Raw genomic sequence first — 24,870 nt, 5'->3', positions numbered from 1 at the left:
AGTGCTGGGATTACAGGCCTGAGCCACCGCGCCCAGCCAATTCCAAAATAATAATTTTTTTAAAAAAATTAGGCTGGGCCAGGCGTGGTGGCTCACGCCTGTAATCCTGCAACTTTGGGAGGCTGAGGCAGGAGGAATCCTTGAGTCCAGGAGTTTGAGACCAGCCAGGGCAATATAGGGAGCCCCTGTCTCTTTAAAAAAAAAAAAAAAAAAAATTGGCCAGGTGAGTGGCTCATGCCTGTAATCCTAGCACTTTGGGAGGCCAAGGCAGGAGGATTGCTTGAAGCCAGGAGTTCCAGGTTGTAGTGACTGATAATCATGTCACTGCACTACAGCCTGGGTGGCAAAGTGAGACTCTCTTTAAAACAAAAATAAATAAATAAATGATATACAAGTATGTAGCGCATGCATTCTCAACAGGGGTGGTAGTGTCCCAAAGAGGTGAAAAGTGTTTCTTGTGGTGGTTTCTACCAATGGTAAAAAAAATCTTAAGACAATACAAAAACTTGGGACCCTCCAAAGCTCAACCCTACCCAACAAAATCTTATTCCTCTGTACTAAATCTAGCAGGGGATAGGAGGTAACTAGGAACAATGTCTAAAACAACTCTTGGAGAAGGTGATCATGAAAACAAGGTTAAGAAACACTGATATAACACGAAAATGTACAAGTCTCTCCCCCCCAAATCACACTCCATTCCCAGAGGGAATGGCCTATCCTTCAGCCAATTATTCTTCCAGCCCACAGGCACACATATCACATATCACTATTAATCATATATCCAAGAGCTCTGGACTAAGACCGCCTTCAGAAACACAACCCCGATGGCCTATGTGTCCTAACAGTGAAGGAAGACACTAGAGCAGATACAAGCCTACCAGCTGCTGGGAAACAGCCATGCCCCTCCCTGGCTCTGAGATTTGAGAAGCTTCCCCCTAAGAACCCTCAGAAAGGAAGAAAGAGTAAAGGGAGACCTAGCTTCAAAAAGCACCTCCACAGCTGACCCCAAAGCTCGATTCCTGCGCTGTTGAATGGTACTTCTCGGTGTACACCAAGAGCATTCAGCTCAAGTACAATTTGAAAAAAAGATGGGGGCACATCTGCCATGAGGTAGAGTGATGACATTCATGTACAAGAACTGTCTGATGCCCCCATTACACCCAGGACATTCCAGAATCTACTGAAGAATGAAGACTGCTTGTTTTTCACATGGATTCCTTCTCACAATGTATTATCATCACAGAGCTTGTTCAAACCTGGAAGCAGACAATTCCAGGTTATTGTCCCCAGTGATTACAACAGTCTCCCTAATTTCAGTTGTGGCTCCCCGTTTTGAGCCACCAGGATAATCCTGCATTACTCCAAACTCTCTAAGTAAACTCGTATTCAACATTAGCTTCTGTTTTTCAAGTGTTCCGTGTGTTCCTTAGATTCTTCTTTCATCTTCTTTCTCCATTAATCCTTCTTTCTGTCCTTCATCTAAATGGCTAGTTCATACCAGGCACAGTTCAAAGGCAAAGTCTCTGTCCTAAAAGCTTACATTCTAGCAGAAAGAGACAAATATTAAATACCGTGTATTAAAGAGTTCACAAAAATATATATAAAATAGGGTGTTTAAAATAAAGAGAGAACAATGGGGGCTACCACGGTCCCAAAATAGGGACCAAATAGATTTCCATCTCAAGTATCAAGATTCCTCCTCTCCTTCCTTCTCACTGTCACTTGCTATTCTTGGTATCTCATGCAAGGACAATGAACAGGTTTCAACATTTTCATCTACCCTGTCTCTCCGCAATGAATCCTATAAACATTTACTGAAGATCACACGCTTTCAAGTCAAACTTCAAAACCCTGTGTTCCCAATTCCAGTGTGACCTTGGCAAGTAACTGAACCCAGGTCACCCCATTTCTTGTGGGTAGACTCCTTCCTTCCAGGGCCACTGTGAGGATGAAGCCTGTTCAATAGGAATGGAACCCACTGCAATACCTGACACACAACAGCATGCACGCCCTCCAATTTTATCAGCTCCAGGTACGAGCAATCTATTAACCAAACCCCACTGCAACTTGTTCAATCCATTGTTTGCAATAGCAAAGAAAACCCCACTACAGACAGGCTCACCTGGGATGCCAGCCTTCACCACTGTCCACTCCCTTTACCACTCTTCCTGAGGCTGGTTCCTGCCTCTCTGTCTTTGCTAAAGCTCTTCCCTCTGCTTAGAATGTGTTTGCATCCCAAATTCTTATTCTTTTTCAGATTGTTGCTGACAAAAAGGATAAAGGAACTATTTTACAAAATCAGGCACGTATCTTATGGGGGATGGGAGTGGGAATTCTAGAGAAAACATTTTACATTTGGGACAGTGATGTCAAGATAGAATGCATGCTTTTCTTGAGGTCACCACAGAATCTAAGACTCATTCCATGGCACGAACGTGCTAAAGATTTGATGCGGAGGAACTAGACATTTAAAAGCTGTGGAAAATCATGCTCGCCTCAGGTAAACAGAAGTAAAGTCCAGGAGCATTTTAAAGCCAGGTCCTCCTCTCAGAGGTACAACTGTATCTTCAGATCAAGGTATCAGCATATGGCACCAACCAGCACAAATTTTTTCCCTCCAAATGTCTATAATCAGGTAAATACAAAAACATCATGACTCAATATACAAATATTGTGAGACTGACGAGAAATTAAAGCTTCAAAAATTACTAGGACGGGTGCAGTGGCTCACACCAGCAATTTGGGAGGCCAACGCTGGAGGATCACTTGAGTCCTTTGAGACTAGCCTGGGCAACATAGTGAGACCCTGTCTCTACAAAAACCACAAAAATTAGCTGGGCATGATGGCACACACCTGTGGTTCCAGCAACTTGGGAGGCTGAGGTGGGAGGATCACTTGAGCCTGGGAGGTCAAGGCTGCAGTGAGCAGAGACCATGCTACTACACTCCAGCCTGAGTAACAGAGGGAGACCCTGTCTCAAAAAATATATAAATAAGCCAGGCACAGTGGCTCATGCCTGTAATCCCAGCACTTTGGGAGTCCGAGGCAGATGGATCACCTGAGGTCAGGAGTTCGAGCTCAACTTTGCTAACATGGTGAAACCCTGTTTCTACTACAAAAAAATTAGCTGGGCATGGTGGCACACATCTGTAGCGCCTGTAATCCCAGCTACTGAGGCAGGAGAATCGCTTGAGCCTGGGAGGCGGAGGTTGCAGTAAGCCAAGATCATGCCATTGCATTCCAGCTTGGGCAACAAGAGTGAAACTCCATCTCAAAAAAAAAAATTTTATATATATGATTAAAGAGGAGCTGGTCCAGTGCCTAAAGCAAAGAGTATAACAAACAGTAGAAAGATGCAGAGCAAACAGAATGTCAATTTTGTCTTCTCTGTCTAGAAAATGACCTTTAGACTGCAAAGCTTAGAACACATATAGTTTATAGTGGATTTTTGAAAGTTCAAATCTAAACAAGGAGGGAACAAGTATAGACACTGGATTCCCAGAAGAATCTAGACTCAGAAATAACAAGTAACAAAAAAGTGCGTATCAAGCAGCTCACTGTGAGAGAAGCCTTGGCAAACGGTAGTAACAAGAACCTAGAGAGAAGCCTGCTCCCACTCCATCCCCACCCAGAGGGCAAGGATCTATTACTGGCTGAAGAGCCCGGCAGGTGCCCTCCTAGAGTGGACTCTTGGGGAGAGAGTGTGCAAGCAAGCACTCAGGGAGAAGGGCAGCCAGCACCAAGGCTGCATGGACACACAAGGCATGTCCAAGAACACCTGCCCACGTCCCCTCCTTGAGGGGAGGTCAGGCTCCTGTTCATCTTAGTAACCCTCATGCCCATGCCTGATACATAGTGGGCACTCAATCCATGATTTTTCACCCACTGACAGGATTACCAGCCTAGGGAAATGCCTCAGATTTAAAGATCTATCTTGTTTGGGAAAGGCATCTGCATTTGAATGCCACTGCCTTTTATGGGCGTCACATCTCCTTGATCTGCCAATCTGGTAATCTTAGATGGCCCACTGGGGATATAATTGCATTACTTTCTGATAAAAGTTCCTTATGTCTAGGGCACTCCTGAAGCCCAGTTTAGTAACCCTAGAAGGAGGGTACAGTCAGAAGGAACACCATGCCCACTGTGCTGATTATGTCATGGCAGAGGAAACTCGTGGTGATGTGTACCTCAATGTTTGGATTTAGATGTGTTCTCTTCTGTTTTGGTCATTAATGACTTGGAAACTACTTGGCATACTTATTAAGGAAACTGGGAATCAGAAGGATCTTTCTTACGTTAATACACAGTTTATTCAAAATATATGTAAAATCCTGCCCCAAAGTTTTAGAACTAGTAACGCTTACTCAGTGAGTTGAGTAAGTTAAAAAGCCAACACTATCTTGGTCTGCATAGTTATACAATTCTTCATAAAATAGTATTGCTTATTTGTTTAAATCAAAACAGCCCCATGAGGTAACCAAGGAAAGCATTATTTATAAGAAACGGGTGCGCATGGAGTTCATGTGAGCCATAAAACCTCCCAGAGTGATCATCACCATACTTTATAGACAGGAGAAGTCAATTTGACAAAGCAAGGATTAGAATCCTTCTTCTACACAGAGTTACCTTGTCTACCTGGCCAAGTGATTCTGTTGGTTAAAACAGAAGGAGCTAAAGCTTTGTAATCAAAGGAAGTCAGTTACCAATCCCAGTGTACTCTGGTAGGTTAAACCACATCTGTGGGAATACTATGATCAATTCTGAGTGATGCATTCTGAAGAGACACTGATAAGCTGACATCAGTTTCTAGAAGGAGTAAACTAGGTGGTGAAAGGATTTGAGAAACTGGCTAGCCAGGAGTGGCTACATATGACCTGGAAGTTTAGGAGAGGCAGGTTAGCTCCCATCTAAACATTTAGATGGAAGTCATATAGAAGAGGGAGTTGATTTATTCTGAGTGACACACAGAGGACAGGCCAGGGAAACATATGGAGAAATTCCCGAGAGATGGACTAGAAGCAAACAGGCATGGAGAAATACCATGTTTTGAGTGCCAATGAAGCACAGGCAGGAAGAGATGACCTCCAAGAAAACTTGTTGGAGAACATTCTCTCACTGGGAAGGAGGCCAGCTGGGTCTTGAATTTTAGAGATCTGTAGAGATTTTGCTGAAAGGAGATCTTAGCTGAAGCCCCACAGGTAAAAAGAGGTGAAAATAGAGATGTTCCTCAAGTTTTTGTTTTCTTTGTCTCACCACTAGAATATTTGAGTCTAACAAACTCATTCCCGCATTTGTAGGTATCAGCTCTTTGCCACTCTCCAGATTGTCAAGCACTGTCTCTTCAGCAGGACCTCTAGGTGCCTCCAAAATAACCCTTGAGTCAGGAGCATGGGTAACACTGAAGAGCTGTCATTTATCTTTCCATAATGACAAGGCACATGACCTGTTTGCAACTTTTCTGTAGTTTCAGAATGTACACTCACTCCTCATCAACTCTTCAGCAAGCCCGCTCCATAGGACAAGCCTCAGTCTACTGTGACTCAAGGAAGGCATGAAATCCACCTCAACGTCATTGTCCCAAAAGTTCGCTGTATTGTTCTGAAGGAACTGGTCTCAACCAGCCTGGGGAACCCTCATCTCACAGATCACTGACCACAGGCATCCCCATGCTCCCATCTGCCAACCCCAAAACTGAGTCGAAACACCACGCGGCTCCTTTACTGAGGGTTATTATTGGGACAAGGCATGAAAGTGGGCCAAGGAGAAATGGGATCTCAGCCCTTTGGGTCAGCCTTAGTAAATCTGGAACTCCTCTTGGAGTCTAGATCCAGGTCTAGATCTCAGATTGCAAATGCTTTTTTGCTTACTACAATGGAGTCTGTCCATTTGAGAAACGTGGCTTTACACAACCAGCTATGAACAGAGAGGAAATCGAATTTTAAACATGGGATAGATGCTGATGGAATCTTACAGATATGTTAACTGTGCAAAAGAGCACCATTTTTTCCCCAATGAAAATGAGAAAATATGACATTTCCATTACAAAGTAGGATAGAATTTCCCATTCTCTCTCTTTTTTTTTTTTTCAAGACAGTCTTGCTCTGTCACCCAGGCTGGAGTGCAGTGGCATGATCATAGCTCACTGAAGCCTCAACCTCCCAGGCTCAAGCGATCCTCCCGCCTCAGCCTCCCGAGTAGCTAGGACTACAGGCATGTGCCACCACAGCTACCTTTTTAAAAATGTTTTGTAGAGATGGGGTCTCCCTGTGTTGCCTAGGCTGGTCCCATTTCCTCCTTTTAAAAATATTCATACTGTGCCTTATGAAATACCATACAAAGGTATTTTGTACTTTCTGAGACCCTCAGTAAAAAGCCATTAGGTTCATTTTGCTTTTAATGAGGATGTGTGAAAAAAAGATGAAGTCAGAGGCAAGGCTCAAACACCTGCATGCCACCAAATCCTATGCAAATGCCACCCAAAGATAGGCTGGATGCAAACTGAAGTCCAAGCTTCTTAAACACCAAGACAAAGAGGGACATAATCAACTACAAGATTCAGAGTTCCTCTAAAAGAAAGTCAGCCTGAACATGGTTTCCCCTTTCCAGTCCTAAAGTCTGCAAGGATCTTATGATGAAGTCACAGGGGACCCTCCACATCGACAGTAAAGGTGAACTCCATATTTTACATAATTGTAATGCAATCTGAGAGCATGGATGAGGGAGAAAATAAGTTACCCTGAAAGCATTACATCTTCCATCAGAGTGCTATGCCCCAACACAAAGGTCTCTTGGAGATAATACAGTAAAGGCTTGCTACAGACAACCAGGCTCTAACAAAATAAACCCAACTTCCCATCCCTTCCAGATCAAGGGCCAATGGAAAGAGGAGTGAACCAGTGCCCAAGCTCCAAAGGGGCAGCCCAATCAGCAGTGCACTCACAGGGAGGGCTTAGCCTGGGCCATCTCTTCCTATTCCTGCTCTCTTCCCCATCGGACATCAGTGGCTCTAGCATAATAAGGTCAGGAGCAAAGTGACACCCCTATTTCAGATGAAAAGAGGACTTCTCCACATCAGTGCCGCGTTTTCATGGTCCTCTTCCCTTCCCCTTCTGAGCTGGGCCCCTTCTCTTCCCGCTAACCCTCCTGCCCTTCTGCTTTGCCCCCACACACCATCTGTTTTGGGCTGTTGACTTTACTTGGTCCATCAATGGGTACAGGCTACCCTGTCTTCCCTGAAATGGCAAATTTTTAATTGAACCTGCTGCCAGCCTCATACACTGTCCTGTTTGTCATTTATTTCATGCCAAGCCTGCCCATTTCCTCCCTTAGTACTCTCTCCTAACCCCTGGAAATTTGCTCTACCGACGATCGCTCAAAAGGTCACCAGTGCAGCCTGGGCAACACGGTAAAACCCTGTCTCTACAAAAAATATAAAAAATTAGCCAGGCATGGTGGTGCACACCTGTAGTCCCAGCTACTCAGGAGTCTGAGGCAGGAGGATTGCTTGAGCCCAGGAGGTCAAGGCTGCAGTGAGCCAAGATCACACCACTGCACTCCAGCCTGGGGGAAAACGGGGGAGGGGGATTGCAGGGAGTGCGGAACAGAGGACGATCCTGTCTCAAACAAAACAGGTCATCAGTGACTTCTCAGTAGCCAAATCCAGTGGCCTGTCTCCAGTCATCCTCTGGGCCTCTCTGTAGCACCTAATATTTTCCAGGAGGGCCCTCTAATCTCTCCTCCTCCAGCTTCTTGTTAAAGGACTTTATCCTGGGATTTCTTGCTCTGGTCTGCCCTCTCTGGACTCAGTACCCTCTCGTCTTGAAAGATGTCAATTCTCCCTGAGCTCTGGCCTCAGATTAAAATGGTTAGGAGCAAGGGCTCTGGAAACTGAATGCTTGAATTAGAAGCCCATTTCCACCATGCATGAAGTTTCCTCTGCTTCAGTTTTCTTCCCTGCCAACCAGAGATCATTAACAGCACTTACATCAGAAGGTTACTGGGAAGAATCAATGACTTAATTCACATAAGTTGTAAGAACTCAATAAATGTCAACACTTATCCTTCCATCTATGCTTTGCTGGCCATTCCAATCAAGATACTGGAAAGATTTCTTCCTTTGAATTCAATATATCATTAAAAACCACTTACTTGACATGATTTGATAGCCATTTTGATAAGATATCATTTTAAAGCTACCTAAAGCTTCCTGGATTTTTTGTTTGTTTGTTTTTGAGATGGAATTTCGCTCTTGTTGCACAGGCTGGATTGCAATGGCGCGATCTTGGCTCACCGCAGCCTCTGCCTCCCAGGTTCAAGCGATTCTCCTGCCTCAGTCTCCTGAGGAGCTGGGATTACAGGCATGCGCCACCATGCCTGGCTAATTTTGTATTTTTAGTAGAGATGGGTTTTCTCCATGTTGGTCAGGCTGGTCTCGAACTCCCGACCTCCGTTGATCCGCCCACCTCAGCCTCCCAAAAGTGTTAGGATTACAGGCGTGAGCCACCATGCCTGTCCAAGCTTCCTGTTTAAAAAACTATTATCAAATAATTTGTGAAAAAAACGCCCTCATCCCAGCCCACTGCCAATTCCCACCTGAGTCTGCTGGGGATGAGGGATGGAGTAGGGATTACAGATGTCAGTGACTCATGACTTGGTAATAAAGAAACTAAAGCAAGTTACTTTTTTCTTTTTTTAACATCAAAAGATCCTCCTCCTCTTTCTTACCATTGGTAGGAACTAATTTTTTTGGAGAGCAATTTGGCAATACCAAAATACATTTAAATGTTATGTCAAAAGTTACACACTTTTCTACACAAGTACTTTTAAAGGAAATATCTACCAGTAGGGAAGCAGTGAATAATCAGTGGAAATCCATACAACAGACTATAATTCAGTTTTCAAAATGGTTGAACAATATTCAAAGCAGTACAAGCACTTAGGGTAGGAGTAAGGTATACAGCATACTTTCACTTATTTACTTTTCTATTTTGGAACTGTTTGCATAAAGAGAAGTGGTTCTCATAAGCAAGGAAGATGGCACCCTGAGGTAGATGTACAGTCTTCATGCAGAGATGACTTGTCCAAAGGCTGTGGGCTCAGCAGGGATTCGGACCCAGATCTGACTCCAAGTCTAAGTCTTTTCCATCATTGGATGCTCCCCTTTCCCTACTCCACAACAAAGCTGAGAGACAGGAACTCTCTGTACTATACACAGTCTTAGCACAGGCAACTATGCTATCTGCCTGAAGATGCTTAGACTCTGGCTTAACATAAAGTCCTTTTAACTCATGGAGACGTGACAATATATCCAAATGTACCCACCACCAATATCATCGTATCAGACTAAGGCACATGAATATATTGCCCAGTTGTAGAAAGGACTAATTGGGCCGGGCACAGTGGCTCATGCCTGTAATCCCAGCATTTTGGGAGGCTGAGGCAGACAGATCACCTGAGGTCAGAAGTTCAAGACCAGCCTGGCCAACATAGTGAAACCCCGTCTGTACTAAAAATACAAAAAATTAGCCAGACATGGTGGCGTAGGCCTGTAGTCCCAGCTGTTCAGGAGGCTGAGGCAGGAGAATCACTCGAACCCGAGAGGCAGAGGTTACAATGAGCCGAGATCACACCACGGTATTCCAGCCTGGGCGACAAAGTGAGACTGTCTCCAAAAAAAAAAAAAAAAAAAGTCGGCAAGGGGTGGGAGGAATTGATTTAAACAAGCCCATAGGAATCCTTAGTTCCAAAGCGCGTTGCCAGCACAGTTCAAAAGTTCATAAGGCTGGGTGCGGTGGCTCACACCTGTAATCCCAACACTTTGGGAAGCTGAGACGGGTGGATCACTTAAGGTCAGGAGTTCAAAACCATCCTGGCCAACATGGTAAAACCCCATCTCTACTAAAAATACAAAAATTAGCCAGGCATGGTGGTGCGCGACTGTAATCCCAGCTTCTCAGGAGGCTGAGGCATGAGAATTGCTTGAACCCAGGAGGTAGAGGTTGCAGTGAGCCAACATCGCGCCACTGTACTCCAGCGCAGGTGACAGAGCAAGACTGTCTCAAAAAAAAAAAAAAAAAAAAAAAAAAAATTCATAAGATATTTGGCAGAGCTGTTTCAGACTAAAAACACTTGAACTCTCCCACTGGCCCATATGAAGACCAACCTCCTGCCACATGCATGTTTTTTGAAGGTGATGTAAGACCAACTGCAGGAAAGGGTGTCACTAAAGAAGAAAAAGAAGGGGGGGAAAGCTCAGAGATGAATAAACCTTGACATGAAAATCTGGCTGGCAAAGAATGCGTCTGTATGTAAGCAAGGAGAAGTAGGGATGGGGTTTTTAAAAAATACATCCAATTCTTTGAAGAAAGATAAGGAAAATCCACCCCAGTATTCAGAGTAGAGAATGGAACCATTCAGGGGAAGGCATCTAGCCATAGGTGGACTCTAAAGAGCAGCCCTAGGGTTCCAGCTCAGCTGCTAAGGCCCAAAGACCACAGCAAGCTCACAAGATGATGCCTAATGTACGTATAATTTCTACACTCAATTAGAAGCATAATATGATTGCTGTTGCTATTTTTGCATTCAAAGTGGAATCACATGTTTGAATTAACCAACAGCAGGACAGAGACTTGCTATACATGGTATTGATTGTTTTCTCTCCTATTTCCTCCCATAAGAAACAAAAGGAGACCGGGAAGTTGTGCACTAATGAAGCACACCCTATCCATTCACAGAGCCTGGGTAACATTAAGGGTGAGAAGCTGCAGATAATGGAGAAAGATCAGTGTCCAAACATTTGGGAGTGGAGGCGGGAAGAAGCAATGAAGCCATAGCCCGCCCAGTGTGGCCACTCCACAGCTAGAGTTCCCTGGAAAATTATCCAGCAGAGGGGAAATAACCATAAATGCTTAGGTTACAACTGACCCAGAAGAGTCCTTCCAAGCACAAAAGGCCTCCTCTTTTCTCTGCATTCATGCCTCCAATTCCCTGGTCTTCCCACTGCAGACACAGCACTCAACAGTCACGCCCACACCCTGAAGTTTCCTGGTCCCTCCCTACTTTGTGGGGGAAAACTAGGCATTAGTCTTCTCCACTCAAGGACTTGCTTCACACAGGTCTAGGTAGAGACTTCATAAGAACACATAAACTCAAAGCCTCCAGATTCAAGCAAGCCAAATTCAAACACTTGAAGGAAAATATGTTAACCAGCTAGCTGTGGAGGAATACAAGCCCTATCTGAAACCAAGAAAGGAAAGATATATCTTATTTAAAAGGAATCAACCTGTTAGAAAAAGCAGAATACAACCATGCCCGGTAAGCAAGACCTCTAGCTCTACAGAGAAGTCCTCAGCCCCAAGGGCAATGTGGACAGAATGGTGCAGATCTACAGACCTGGTGCTTTCACTGTGGAAATGCCTCACACGCTGCCTGGTGGTGGAGTCCTGGATAAGGACTCTGGGGCAGATCACATTCCTGACACAGAAATGAAACACAGTAGTACTGCTTGGTGTCATGTCCCCTATCCACCAGAAATCTCAGGCAGATACAAACAGATTCGTGAATGAATATTAAAGTTCTAGAGATAATATCAACATTCAGAAGAGAAAAGCAGCTCAGAACACAAGACTGAGCCTAATTAGCAGAGAACCAGTCAGCAAAATGAAACCATGGCTAAAATTTATATAATGTGGGCTTTTGATTCCAGGCATTATTCTAAACACTTTACATGGATTATCTATCTGATTTCTCCCAACAACCCTATAAAGATGAGTGTTATGATATCCTCATTTTACATACAAGACAGGCAGGTTAAGTCACTTGCCAAAGTTCACAGTAAGATGCAGAACCAGGAATCCAACCCAGTTCCCACAGTCCATGTTCTTAACCACTAAGCTCTACTTTCCCTGACAAGAACCTTGTATGACAGGTATGGGGAAGTCTTCAAGTTCAAAAGGGTTCACATGGCCATAGGTTTTTGTAAAACTTAAAGATATTTATATATTTTTCATAATGAGGACCCCCAAATTGTATAAACTTCGTCCCCACAAACAACCTGGATCTACCTATGAGTTCCAAGAATCCTTAACAAAAATCTGAGGGTACAAGTACACATGAATAAGTTAAGAGCCCATTTGGGCTATAAAATAAGTTCAGAGTTAAGGAGAGCCAATGCACATGGTATATGCTACAGGAGGGTAATGCCTAGATTTAAATGGAACTTGCCAACAAATTCTAAGGACAAGCTTTCTCCAACCACCACCTAGTTTCACTGAGAAAGAAAATGCAGGGCTGGGCACAGTTGCTCACACCTGTAATCCCAGCTCTTTGGGAGGCCAAGGCAGGTGTTATCACTTGAGGTCAGGCGTTTGAGACCAGCCTGGCCAACATTGTGAAACTCCAACTCTACTAAGAGTACAAAAATTAGTCAGATGTGGTGGCAGGTGCCTATAATTCCAGCTACTCGGGAGGCTAAGCCAGGAGAATTGCTTGAACCTGGGAGGTGGAGGCTGCAGTGAGCCGAGATCGTACGACCTCACTCCAGCCTGGGCCACAGAGGGAGACTCCATCTCAAAAAAATAAAAAAGAGAGAGAAGAAAATGCATTTCCTCACTCTCCTGAATACAATGCTAATGATGGGTGAAAAACCAAAACCATCCAATTGTGCTTACTTTTTTTATGCCGCAGATCAGATTCATTATGACTTTAAGGATACACTGTTAAAGAGGGAAAGGAGGCAGGAAACACTAACCCTCATGTCCCAACCTGGAAGGGAAACAGGCACTGGGGAAAAAAAAAAAAAGCCTATACCTCTGTTGATGGTGGTATTAGCAATGTCATCATTGTCAAGATTGTTTCTGAAATCTAAAAGAGTGTCTAGAGACAGAACAATTTCCACAAATGTTAGACTGTAAAAAATCAGTGAGCTTGACGATAATCCTCGTTAAAACTCCAGAGTAAATAAGGATGAGAATTTTAAAGAGGAAGCATGGTATCTCTTGTCACTTCAGCAAAGTGTATCTTATTTATCTGTTTTGGTCAAGACAGGAAAACAAAAACTAAAGCAGACCAACAGCAACAGCTGGTTCCTACCAGGAGCAAAGTCCCTGGCTGAATGGCCCCTTCTCCAGCAGTATTCAGGAAAATGCAGGCACTGGACAAATCCTTGCAGAGGACACCTCTACCATTCCTAACTTGGAAGTCTAAGAAAGAGCCCAGTCAAAATATCTATCTTAAGAAATAATCCCAAAATCAGCAGCAAAGATGAAAAATTTCAACATAATATTAACTATTTAACTACTTAAGAAAAACAAGGCTAGGAATGGTGGCTCACACCTGTAATCCCAGTGCTTTAACAGGCCAAGGCAGTAGGATCACTTGAGGCCAGAAGTTCAAGACCAACCTGGGCAACATAGCGAGATCAAAAAATAAAATATTTTTTAGAATATTTTCTTTTTAACCACATCCTTCAAAATCATCACACTTGCACTACAGAATTATCTTATTTGGACTACAGAGTTGATTTCTAACTTCTTATGTCTAGAGATAGCAAAATCTATTCCCGATGAATAAATTCATTAAATCAACAAATATTCAAATATTTATTGAGCATATGCTATGTGCTAAACTATATTGTAAAATATCGATCTTGAGACACACCCGTGAATAAGAGAGCTTTATCTCTGGTGGGAAGAGACAGATAATAAGCAAACAAAAAAAGATTTTAATTAAAAACCAATTTCTGAACTTCCAAGTTTAAAAAGAAAAAAGCTAAGCCCACCAACATATTTTTACCAAGATTCTGGTGCTCTACCAGCAAGACAAGGCAAACCACCCTCGGGTGTAATTTATAGCTGGGTCACCCTGGGTTACTCTGATCAGAAGTACCCTCAGAGCAGCTGTGCGTCTAAAGCGCACCCGGCAAACAAGCTGGGAGGACTTCGCGGACACTGGTCCTATCTAATTATTACTGTATGATTGTTTAACTTCAACAACCAAAGATTTTGGTAATAAGCCTTTCAAGAAGGTTTTTAGGTGTTGAGAAATACCATTTTGTAATCAAGAAGATCCCGTGGGAAGCTGCTTTGCTCAAATCAGACATTCCAAGGGGGCAGAAGACTGGAAGAATGTGCATTCCAATTCCATGCTTCTTAATATTCCAGTTAGCTTCCTCCCAAAAAAAATACCGAGGTAAGGTTATTTCAGCTCCCCATTCGTCAATTTATTTTTTCCACTTTCCCTGAGACCTGTAAGAAAGGTTCCTGCGGCATTTGCTCTAAACCTGATGAAGACATGCTTCACTGCGTCCTCTCTTCCCATCCAACTTTACGGGAAACTACCCCCAACTCCAACATTTTGCCAGGAAATACTGTGCTTCCCTTGAGTACCTGTTATGTTTTTTCATGGTTTATGAGGCACAGAGTTGTTTCACTTTTCATTTTGGTTCCCAAGATGCATTCAAGGGCCTGGTTCAACCTGTGGAATACCTGTAGGGCCCATTATTTTATGAGTGTTTCCATCCTCCACCGAACCATCCCTACCAGTGTCTGCATTTTCCCTGGCCCTTTTACTCTCTGATAGTTTTTGTAAACTCCAAGTTATTGATCATTTGGTGTCATTTTTTTCTTTGTTATTAAAGAAACTTTGTTCATATTCCAGGCTGAAAGACTGGAATTCTTAGGCTTTTTTTTTTAAGGCTGTTTTCACACATCTTCTTGCCTATTAAAAAAAGTAAGCTTGTGTGTTCTGCCATGTATTATCATCTTACCAATCAAATGTCTTAAAGATTTTTCCCTGAAATTTTACTGATTAAAGTATTTAAAATCAGAGACTTCCTCAATTCATTGATGAACTGCTTTTACAGCTAGAATATTATATAACAAGACCAAAAGGTATTAATACAAACCAAATACTTAAAGAGGCAGGGACATACAAATCTTAGAAATATAATACTAAAAACTAATTTTCTGTTACTAAGAGCTAATAGCTACAATACAGTCACTGAGTTGAGTATAAGCCAGACACATCTCCACAACATGGTGTCTGGGGGTGGCAACTATTGTTTTCCCCCATTCTACAGAACAGAAACTAGGAGAGAGATGTCAAGTAGCTTGCCCAGCATCACAGAAGGCAGGAAGTGGCAGAACGGGGACTAGAACTCACATATGCTAGACTCCCAGGTCCACTCCACACTGTCTCCCCAGGATGTTTCTATACTTCTTTGTTAAATGAGATGTGGGGGTAGATGGGGGGAATCTAGCATTCAAGCAATGTATCAATTATGCAATAAAGAAAAAGCAGGAAGGAATCAAAAGGTGTCAAACCACGCAATGTCACTTTTGTATATACCCACCTTTCACCCGGGAGTCCTGAGGCCTCAGTCAAAATGCAGCATCTCATACAAAGGCCTAGCAAACATGGCTATTTGATTCCCAGGCCCAGAACAGATCAGAAACAGTATGACATAAATAATCACAATGTCAAGAAGTGACAGGTGGGTAGCAAAAATGGGAGGAAGGGCTGGGCGCCATGGCTCACGCCTGTAATCCCAGCATTTTGGAAGGCCAAGGCAGGGGGAATCACCTGAGGTCAGGAGTTGGAGACCAGCCTGACCAACATGGCAAAACCCTGTCTCTACTAAATAATACAAACATTAGCCGGGCATGGTGGCAGGCGCCTGTAATCCCAGCTACTCGGGGCGCTGAGGCAGGAGAATCACTTGAACCTGGGAGGCGAAGGTTGCAGTGAGCTGAGATCGCGCCACTGCACTCCAGCCTGGGCGACAGAGCAAGACTCCGTCTCAAAAAAGAAAGAAAAAAATATGGGGGGAAGGCGACAGACAGCAGAGTCTTGTGTAGAACATCCCTAAGTACTTCACTCAACTAAGACATCGCTTTTAGAGTTAAAATTCTTAGAATAGTCCAACTTCTGTGACCTTGAGCAAATCTTTCTGAGCTTCAGTGTACTGATCTGTAAATGATGTTGGATAATCCCAGCAATCCTCCTCACCTTACAGGACTGCTCTGCTGTTAAGATCAAAAGACTTCCTATGAAAGAATACTGTCTGAAAGGACTACAAAAATGAAACGGGTTATTAAAAAATGGGTTTGGTGCTTAAAGGGATAAATCCACAGCTTTCATAACTAACTTTCCAAAGGTTCTAAAAACTGAGGTTTTACCGTTTTTAAACATTTACAATAATTACAGTGATCTAGCCTGTGTATGCATTTCCTTGGATCTGCTCAGTATTAAGCAGGAAAAGGGCAAAAGCTGCTACATTAGTCAGCAAAAAAGAAATTGGCATGGATATTATTAACATCCAAGAAAAGTAAGTCACTTGAAGGACTGCCAACGTTATCAGTACCTCATTTACAATGCAAAAGGTAGTAGAGACTCAACTGCTGCCAGCCAAGAATCACTGGGGGGAATTACAATGAATGTGCACAACCAGGCCAAAGTATCACATCACGTCCAACATTTTGGACATGCCCATTCCTCTGAAAAGTTTCCTAAAGTTCGGTTTGTAAATCCTGGAAGGAAGGAAACAGTAACTTGTTACAAACTTTTCAGTTGGTGAGGTTTGCACTCAATCATACACAAACCACTCACCTTTCTGCTCTCTAAAAAAATTGTTAGCAAACTGTTGTCTAATACGGGCAACACGTTTGAAAAGGTAAAGGACCTAAACATTTCAACTTTAGATACACAGACTAAAATCAACTCCTTGCTTCAAAGACAGTATGATGTGCAGACTAACAGCGGGAGACAAGAGCCACAACTCTCCCTTGGGGTTTGACAACGGTGCGCTTCATTACCTCTTTACATAATTCGCTTCACACCGCCTACCCCCGCAGCCCCGGGATGTTCCAGCTCTGACAATGCCAGTGCCTTCCACCAGCGGTCGGACGGTGCGGTGGCAATCCTGACATGCTTGGGCTCCCGGGAGGTTAATGGGAATTAAACCACAGCAGCCCTCCTTTGTGGCGCTTTGGCCAGAACAGCAGAAAGGAGACAATGAGCGTTCTGTGCACAGTTCCGCGCCGATTGGCTGGTCTCTCCCCCCAGAAACCCCTGATGTCATGGGCTTGGAATGCAGGGAGGGAGGAAGGAAGGAGAGGATTTGGGGAGGGGGACGCCTCTCATCTCTTTCCCAGGCCAAAAGTCCTAAAGATAAACCTAACGCATTCTTGGGCTCAGTGGCAAAGCTGAGCGTCACCAAATCCCAATCGCTCCAAACTATAAGCCGCCTCAGCAAACAAGCCCCAAACAAAAGCAACCCACAAAAATACTCCTTTATGTCGTGAAAGTCTAATGTACTTCAAACTTCTCAGTGTTTCATAAAAAGTCTCACGCCTAAGCAGATATCACTCGCACAGTGGCGCGCTCAGGCTTTGTCTCCATTTCCCGCAAAAGCAACAGCAGAAGCAGCAGCAGCAATCTGCCTCCAAATGCCTCCCAGGCACCGAGATCGGAGACTGTGATGGGTCCCGGACCGGCTTCCGTTCCTCGGGGCCCCTGGGGTCGGCGGGACATTAGGCGGTCTCTCTCCCCGTGGGGAGGCGCGGAGTCCGCCAGCACCCGGGGCCCGGGCAGATGGCGGGGTCTGCGGCAGCGGCTCGCCGGGTCCCTGGCCGCGCAGACGGGCTCCGCCTAAGGGCGAGTGGCCACGCAGGAGCGCCCCCTTCCCGGAGGGCGCGTTCTGCAGTCACCAAACGGCCCCCGAGACCCCCGCAGCCGGAAAGGCTGGCGCCGCGGGACTCCAGGCGCCCGGGAACCCACCGCCAGCCACTAGTCCTGTCCCACGGCGCGGGAACAAAGCCAGGCGGGTGCCCGGGAGCCGGCCCCGCAAGCCCGGGGACTGGACGCGACCGGGACAGGCAGAGACGCTCGCGCCGCCTCGACGTCCCCTCTCCAGGAAAACGGTGAGCCACAGCGCGAGGAGCAAACGAAGCACGGCCCAGCGCCAGGCCAGCCCAAGGGTGCCCCGGGGGCCCCCGCGCCCGCCCGAGCCAGGCGTACCTTGTTCTTGACTTCGGCCGAGAGCCCATAGGAAGGGCCCTTGTTGAAGTGGGTCATGGTGGTTCGGGCGGCGGGAAGAGGCTGCGCTGGGGTCCGGGGTCTCTCGCACTTCGCTTCCCCGCTCCTGGCCCCGAGGAGTGGCCGCCGCGGGGGATGCTCGAACTCCCTCCTCTGGGAGGCGCAGGAGACGGCCGCGGGGCGCGGGCGGTGCCTGGGCGACTGGGTCCAACTGGGTGCTACAGAGCCTCGAGCTCCGCTGCGAAGCGCCCGGCTGCCTCGCTCGCCGCCCGCACCTCGGTTCCCCACAGGCCGCCCCCGCCTCCGCCTGGGCCTTCGGGGATTGGCCGCCGGGCCCGACCAATGGAGGGCCGCCTCCTCCCGCCTCTGCGCCGAGGGGCGGTGCGGCCAATTGAAGGGCCGCGGGGGCCGCTTTCCCTCCCGCTCCCTCCCCGCGAGGTCCCCGGCCCCCGCCCCAGCCCTCACGCCACCGGGGCCGGCGGCTAGGCGGCCCCGCCCCCGGGCTAGGCAGGGCGCCTGGGGGCTTCCCAGCCACAAGCCATTCACGTCAACCTCCAGGCATCCTCCGCGGCGGGCCGGGCCGGGCCGGCGGAGGGGAGCGGAAGCCCACCGGGGCTGGCCCGCCGCTGACCCGCCGCCTCCGTCTGCCTCCTCCCGGGCTCTGGGCCCAGCGCGCCCAGATGCCGGGCAGGACCCCTCCGCCCGCTGCTGGAACACCAATAGCAGCCTTGGAGCCTCTGGGCCGGAGGAACGGGGGCCTCCACCGACACCTGCTTCTTCCCTCACCTCGCAGCCTTCCACACCTGTTGATCTGACCTCTGCCCCGCTGCCGCCAAGGAGTAACCTAAGGCTTTTGGCCTGATTCGAGCTCACTCCGTCTAAACCTCTAAATGCGGTGCGAAAAAATCCTGGGGAATGTGCCATGCAAAGCCTGGGCATTTCAAGTGCTTTTCTGGATTCTCATCAACTCCTCTTTACAGGCATCTTTATCCGGAATTCAGCTCGTCCCAAACCCCACGTGGTGTAGCTCTGCTTGTGTTTTTGAATCCCGGGGCCTCTTTGAATCAGAAGCCCTTTGTATAGAGATAAGTATCCTTTAGGCCAGAATCAGCCTCCATTTTTTTCGCAGTCCCATTTCCTACCCGTAATACTTTCTTCTGATTTTAAAGCCATTTGATAGAGAAGGGACAGGGAACAGAACCTTCGCCCCCCGCCTGAGCAGCTGGTAGACTAGATATCTTCCAAACATTATCTCATTTACTTCCCTGGAGTTACAAATAGGTAGATTTCATGTCCGTTGAGGGGTGAGAAAGCTGAAACTTTGAGACTTAAGAATCCTGGCCGAGGTCAGCCTCCTCCGAAGCTTCATCTCTTGCCACCACTTTCTGGTGCACACCTAGGACAGATTTCAATCCCTGAGATCCCAGGATGAAACCTATGTTTGCCAAATACCAGCTACTGTGCCAGAAGAGATCATGGAACCAGGTGTGGAAACCTGCTTGAGAAGAGGAGCCAAAACATCATAGTTGAACCGTCCTGGAATAGAAGTGAGTAAGGTGAACCAGGTGTGGTGGCTCATGCCTGTAATCCCAGCACTTTGGGAGACCGAGGTGGGAGGATTGCTTGAGGCCTGGAGTTCAGGAACATCCTGAGCAACATAGCAAGATCCTGTCTCTACAAAAAATCCAAAGTTTTTTTAAATTAAAAAAAAAAAAGTGAGTAAGGCAGCTTGAACCGGAAGTGCACAAAACTGCTATCCAGTTTGCAAGGCTTTCCCCAATGACTTTGAGGGATGGAACCTGAAGGAAGCGGGAGGAGGCAAATAGGGAGGAAAGTGAAATGATTTATAAATGACTTGCTAATTTTGTCCAAAGGGAGTAATGATAATTAGGGCATTCTTCCCACACGAAGATGACACAATTGACCCAATATCATTGAGGCAAACAGTTTGGGCTGTTTTTCCAGTAGTATGACAGTGACGGTGTGTCAACCGCAGGACCTCACCCACATTTCTTTGGGACCTAGGAGTGTGGGAAATAGCAGCCAGATTTGAGGTACAAATCACGGTGTCCAGCCTGCAAAGCCTTTTTGCAGCAATCTAAGCCTGACTGCTCCTGTTGTATGGTCAAAGTCATTTTAATCTACTTTAGCTTATCGTAAAATGTTCAAGAATTGTATTTTGTCTTGAAAACCATGAATTTTATTGTGTATGGGGAGTTATTTTTTAAGGAGTGCAGGATTTCAGTTTTGGATGATGAAAAAGTTTTGAAGATGGGTAGTGACAGTGGTCACACAACATTGTAAATGTACTTAATGCCATTGTACACTTACATGGCTTTAAAGTAAACATGAAATTTTCTACATTTGTTTGTTTGATCAACTGTTATCCTCCCTAAGGTACTTGAAGTTCTTTCTGACATTGCCACTGGAACTTACTATTTAAATATTGTTGGTCCTCTTGGATTCCATCAGTACTACAGAGACTTCCTTCGTTTCTAATTTAACTCATTGTGTAAGAACACGTAATGCTGTTGTTAGCACTAGGGAATGTATCTGAGTCTCATGCACCAAAGTGTGTTAGCAGCAGCAAATCTGTATGGGTCTGCAGCAACCTCAATTCTTGCCTCCTCCAAAGAAAGAATTCTACCGAGAGGCATAAGGCAGAGGGAGAGGCCAAGGCAAGTTTTAGAGCAGGAGTGAAAGTTAGAGCAAGAATGAAACGAAGTAATGTACACTTGGAAGAGGGCCAAGCGGGCAACTTGAGAGATTCAAGTGCGCTGCTTGACCTTTGACTTGGGGTTTTATACATTGGCATGCTTCCAGGGGGTTGTGTCCCTTTTCCCCTGATTCTTCCCTTGAGGTGGGCTGTCTGCATGTGCAGTGGCCTGCCAGCACTTGGGAGGGACCACATGCTCAGTGTGTTAACTGAGGTTGTACGCATGCTCACTTGAGGCATTCTTCGCTTACTAGTCAAGTGTTCCTAGAAGAAGGTCATATATGAGTACCAGTTAAATGCCACCATTTTGCCTCTTAGTTCACACCTGTGAGCCCACTCAGCCAACTCCTAAGATCCTATCCAGAAGCTGCTGATCACCAGTTTTAGGTATTTTCTAGCCATTGGGAGACTGCCTTTCCCTGGTGCTGGCTGTGACCAGTTATTATTTTAGAGAGACAGTTTAACAACTGCCTGACCACCTGATGGTTGCGTGACATTCCTGGTGGGAGCGGGGAGCCCTCTCCTGCTCTGCTCGTGTCTGACTACCTACTGTGGCACTATAGAATAAAATGAGAAAAACTTAAAATTTGGGACAATTTTAACAGCTTTATTGAAGTATAATTGATATAACAAAGTATATTTAAAGTGTTCAGTTTGATACACACATATACACATAGATACACCTATTTAAAAACCCATCACCACAACAGACAAAGGACATATTCATCATACCCAAAAGTTTCCTCATGTAGCCCCTCCCTCCCAGTCTTCCTTACCTCTCCACCCCACCAGGCAACCCCTGATATGCTTTATGTAACTATACATTAATTTGTATTTCCTAGAATTTTATATAATTGGAATCACACATTGTATACTCTGTTTTATCTGGCTTCTTTCACTCAGCAAAATTATTACGAGATTCACTGACGTTGTAGCATGTATCATTAGTTCATTCCTTTTATTACTGAGTAGTATTCAACTGTAGGGATACACCAGTGATTTTACCCATTCCCTTATTGATGAACATTTTGGTTGTTTCTAGATTTTGGCTATTGCAAATAAAGCTGCTATGAACATTCATGTACAAGTCTTTGTATGGACATATGCTTTCATTTCTCTCCCATAAATACCTATAAATGGAATGGCTGGATCAAGTGAAAGATGTATATTTCACTTTTTAAGAAACTGCAAACTTTTTCCAAAATGACTGTACCATTTTACATTCCCACCAGTGCGTATGAGAGTTCCAGTTCCTCTGCTTCCTCACCAACAGTTGGTAGGTCAGTTTTTTTAAATTTAGTCATTCTTATAGATGTGGAGTATGGTATCTCATTATGGTTTTAATTTGAATTCCCTTAATACGTAATGATGTTGGGCATCTTTTCATGTATTTATTTGCCATCTGTGTATCTTTTTCATGAAATGTTTGTTCAGATCTTTTGCCTACTTTTTATTGGATTGTGTGTTTTCTTATTATGGTATTTAACTTGTCACTGTTAGGATACATTTCAAAAATCCTGACCAAGTTCTAACAGTAGAATGTGTCAGTAAATGCTCAGTTTAAGTAAAACGTCACATTGCAAACTAACTACCAGGGTGTGGCCCAGCAATCTTAAGTACTTTCCCTGGAAGTTTCTGTAATATGCAGAACACTTTCAATTGAAATAAATGCTGTTAAGGAGGTCAACTCAACCTTTCCAAATTTTTATTAATTAAAAGCAGTTGTTGGAGAGTTGTAGAAAAGTATTTTTTCACAGAGGCAAATTTGTGGGTCATATTGCCATACATCTTGCAACGAAAATAATAATATAAAGTGTTTTGAAGAATTCACCCTGTAAATCTGTCAGAGGCATGTGAACCAAAGCAACTCCATCTTGAATAGGGGCTAGGTAAAATAAGGCTGAGACCTGCTAGGCTGCATTCCCAGACGGTTAAGGCATTCTAAGTCACAGAATGAGTTAGGAGGTCAGCACAAGGTACAGGTCATAAAGACTTTGCTGATAAAACAGGTTTCAGTAAAGAAGCCAGCCAAAACCCACCAAAACCAAAATGGCGGCAAGAATGACCTCTGGTCGTCCTCACTGCTACACTCCCACCAGCGCCATGACAGTTTGCAAATGCCATGCTAACATCAGGAAGTTGCCCTATATGATCTAAAAAAAGGAGGCATGAATAAGCCACCCCTTGTTTAGCGTATCATCAAGAAATAACTATAAATAAGGGCAACCGGCAGCCCAAGGGGCTGCTCAGTCTGGAGTAGCCATTTTTTTTATTCCTCCTAATAAACTTGCTTTCACTTTACAGACTCGCCCTGAATTCTTTCTTGTGTGAAATCCAAGAGCCCTCTCTTGGGGTTGGATCAGGACCCTGTTCCTGTAAGAAGTCCACAATGCCAGAGAATTAAAGAGAACCACAAAGGTATGGGTCAGTTATGGTAAAGGCAGAAGGGACCCTAAAAGGCTCAGAGGCTAAGAGACTTTTAAGCACCTGCTATGTGCTAAGCACTATTAGAGGCACATAACAGGCAGTGAGATCAAAATTCATCACCCAAATAGGGGCATTTTTGAGAGTGAAAGGGCACTATTAATATTTTTTTGTTTCAGGCCGTCCTGATAAAGCCCCTTCATAGTGTGCTCATTTCACCCTCAAAAGTGTCCCGTTGAGATGCTAAATCACAGTCACCCCACTTATAGGCATCACTTGCAATAACCCTATAATAATCAATATTATCTATTCCTACTTTATAATCAAAAACTAAGGTTTAGTATGGTACACAACTCGGTCAATATCAAACAGTTAACAGAGAGCAGAGTTGGGATTTGAAACCAGGCCTGGTTTAGAATGATTGCTCAAAAACCAACTTCCCAGACTCCTGAAGAATCTGAAGTCACCCTTTTTTGAGGGGGGCAAGGGGGGATGCTTTATGGAATTTATTATAAAAATGCCCCTGGCCTGGCGCAGTGGCTCACACCTGTAATCCTAGCTCTTTGGGAGGCAAACGGATCACATGAGGCCAGGACTTCGAGACCAGCCTGGGCAACATGGTGAAACCCCGTCTCTACTAAAAATACAAAAATTAGCCGGCAGGGTGGCACACACCTGTAGTCATAGCTACTCAGGAGGCTGAGGCGAGAGAATTGCTTGAACCCAGGAGGTGCAGATTGCAGTGAGCCAAGATTGCACCACTGCACTCCAGACTGGGAGACTGCACTCCAGCAGAGTGAGACTCTGTCTTAAAAAAAAAAGCTCCTATCCTTTACATCTTTTTCTTTATAATAACAACTTTGTATTGGATTTGGCAGTGATCCTTTGTTGTTGCCCATCTTCATTTGAAATCAGTTTTTCCAAAACACATGTGAGCAGCCGAATAGAAGAGATGCATAGGATGAGGTATGGGAGAAGGGGAGCAGAACTGCCACGGCCTCTCTGTCACGCCCCACTTCAGGAACCTTCATGGGTTCAGCTACCTGGAAGCTCCCTGAAATTGCTCTTGTAAGGTACATTTGCTCCTTTTTCCCCTCCCTTTGGAGAGTGCTCACCAGTTACTCCAGGTGATACTATTAGTACATCCATCGTGTGCCACCTTTTCCACCAGAGGCAAGCATGTGGCGGACTTTTCAAAGGGATTACCTTATCCCCCACTAGGCCAAGTACTGGGCCCAAGGAGGCACATGACCCAAACAAGGTCCACCGGAGTTCTTTATGATAAACAGATATGGAAGCTGAAAACGAAGTCAAACTGACTTAGACAAAAAGTGGACTTTAGTGGTTCATGTGACATACAAGTCAAGGAGATGTAGCATTGGGCATGGCTAGAGTCAAGGACTCAGTCAAAGGCATGACAAACCAGGGTGTCTCCACGTACCTTTTCTCTTCTGCTAACTCCCTCAGCCCTACCCACCAGGGGAGAAATTTACCACTGAAAGGTCCAGGTTTACATCCTAATCTTCTAAGTGAAAAACTTCCCAATGGTTCTAACAAAAGTCCCAGAATTGAGCCTCACTGTCACCTACATATTTCCATGCTAATCACTGCAGCTACCAGGAGGAAGGCACTGCTGGCAGGCCCGGGTATGTGCCTAAAGTAGGTGTGGAGGTAAGTTGGCAGCTCGGCCAGCACC

General features: G+C 45.2%; 1 protein-coding gene and 1 non-coding gene across 4 annotated transcripts in view; one reads left to right on the top strand and one right to left on the bottom strand.

Annotated features, from left to right (window-relative positions):
• The window catches only part of CNN3 (calponin 3), a 30,302-nt gene extending 11,855 nt beyond the window's left edge, over window positions 1-18,447 (bottom strand). The window contains exon 1 of one of the 2 annotated variants that reach the window (XM_003808448.6): window positions 18,017-18,447. In XM_003808448.6, the coding sequence (XP_003808496.1) occupies window positions 18,017-18,073 (57 nt within the window). In that variant the 5' untranslated portion in view covers window positions 18,074-18,447. Of the gene's footprint in view, window positions 1-16,812; window positions 16,943-18,016 lie in introns of those variants that run through there. The other variant, XM_024928081.4, reaches the window with a different exon arrangement.
• Window positions 18,448-18,640: 193 nt separating this feature from the next.
• LOC100992247 (uncharacterized) overlaps window positions 18,641-24,870 on the top strand; it is a 35,857-nt gene continuing 29,627 nt past the window's right edge. Inside the window, exons 1-2 of one of the 2 annotated variants that reach the window (XR_008626196.2) lie at window positions 18,641-19,581; window positions 23,055-23,168. This is a non-coding gene — a transcript (uncharacterized LOC100992247). Of the gene's footprint in view, window positions 19,582-21,830; window positions 22,027-23,054; window positions 23,169-24,870 lie in introns of those variants that run through there. The other variant, XR_008626198.2, reaches the window with a different exon arrangement.

Source organism: Pan paniscus, chromosome 1 (assembly GCF_029289425.2).
Source record: "Pan paniscus chromosome 1, NHGRI_mPanPan1-v2.0_pri, whole genome shotgun sequence".
Lineage (NCBI taxonomy): Eukaryota > Metazoa > Chordata > Mammalia > Primates > Hominidae > Pan > Pan paniscus.
This window is presented reverse-complemented; position numbering and strand designations above follow the sequence as displayed.